The 1,341-nt window shown below is 39.7% G+C and overlaps 1 protein-coding gene across 1 annotated transcript in view; it reads left to right on the top strand.

Moving 5' to 3' along the window:
• The window catches only part of HOOK1 (hook microtubule-tethering protein 1), an 18,809-nt gene that overhangs the window by 14,128 nt on the left and 3,340 nt on the right, over nt 1-1,341 (top strand). The window contains exons 15-16 of the mRNA XM_008941006.1: nt 157-244; nt 974-1,008. Coding sequence (XP_008939254.1) covers nt 157-244; nt 974-1,008 — 123 coding nt within the window. The remainder of the gene's footprint in view (nt 1-156; nt 245-973; nt 1,009-1,341) is intronic.

The raw sequence follows: 1,341 nt of genomic DNA, 5'->3' as shown, positions 1-1,341 counted from the left end.
GAGTTCAAGTCAAACAGGAAAGATTTGAAATCATTTTCTTTATGGCTTAGGTCCTGCTGGGTAGACCCTCTGAAAAATTAGCATCTAGACATGAAACAAAAATCTGTCTGTTGTGATCTGCCTAACTGGGTAATGACTCTCTTTTCTTCCTAAAAGGCTAAATGAAGAGCGTATTGGGGAGTTACAGCAGCAGATTGAAGATCTGCAGAAGACTTTACAGGAGCAGGGATCCAAGACTGAAGGAGTAAGTAAAAGTTCAGGCTTCTTGACCTTGGAAGATGTCTTGCCAGTTTTAAGATCCTTCTGTGTAGCATCAAGACCTTTGCTTAGATGTGCCTCTTCTTTTTCAGTGTGTCTGTTACTGATAACTAAGAAGGCAAGATCACCCTTGGGTGCTGGTTTTTTGGGGTTGGTTTTTTTTTTGGTTTTGTGTTTTATTTTTTCCCTTAAGTTGGTTTGAAATGAACTAATTTATGCAGTAATAAGAGCAAGCAAGCTCTGAAACCCCTTTGGGTCACCCAACCTGAACAAACACATAAGCAAACATCTTAACTGATGGTGTTCTATGTTTTCTGAAGACACTTCTGCCTGAAAACAACTCCCTCAGTTTAGATAACACAGCCTTAGCTCTGCTCTATTCAGAGCAGATGAGTTTAGTCTCTAGTATGAGAATCTACAAGACCCACACACCGACTGCATTTCAGCTAAAAATCTCATGGTTCAGGTGATTCATTCTGCTCTCAGTAAGTAGTGGTATAGTGAGATGGATAGCTTTAAATAAAGATGCTGGAATTGGTACCTGTGTGATGCAAAAAAATATGAAGTACAGAAATGCATAAAAGCAAGGTTTTTTTAGGATTTAGTTGGTTTGGCAGACTTAGGTGTGCTACGTATTCTTGGCTGATTTGTAAAAGGACTTTATATGTGCAAAGTATGAAATACTGAAATATAACTGAGTTTTAATTCTTTACAGTCAAGCAACCTGAAACAGAAATTGGCAGCACATATGTAAGTAAAGCATATGCATCCACAATAGCTTATTTCTGCTGGAGAATTTGACTGTTGTAGCACAGGAACTGCCTGTCTTCATAGAGAGTACTTGTTTTTCTAAGCCACTGATTGGAGAATCATGCATGTAATGAGTTGTGTTAGTTTTCTAGCTTGGTCTGGTCTGATGACCATCTTGTAATACTGGTGTCCCCTTAACTGCCTCTGCATCACCAATAGCACTTGAACTGCTGTGATCCTACAACAGGCTGCTGAAACCATCACTCTTTGGGCTCACAACGGATTTTATTCCTGTGACATATTTCCGTCCTCTCAGCAGCTGTAGTTCCTGCC

Source organism: Merops nubicus, unplaced genomic scaffold, assembly GCF_000691845.1.
Source record: "Merops nubicus isolate BGI_N331 unplaced genomic scaffold, ASM69184v1 scaffold28335, whole genome shotgun sequence".
Taxonomy (NCBI): domain Eukaryota; kingdom Metazoa; phylum Chordata; class Aves; order Coraciiformes; family Meropidae; genus Merops; species Merops nubicus.
The sequence above is the reverse complement of the archived record's forward strand: the minus strand, read 5'-3'. Positions and strand labels throughout refer to the sequence as shown.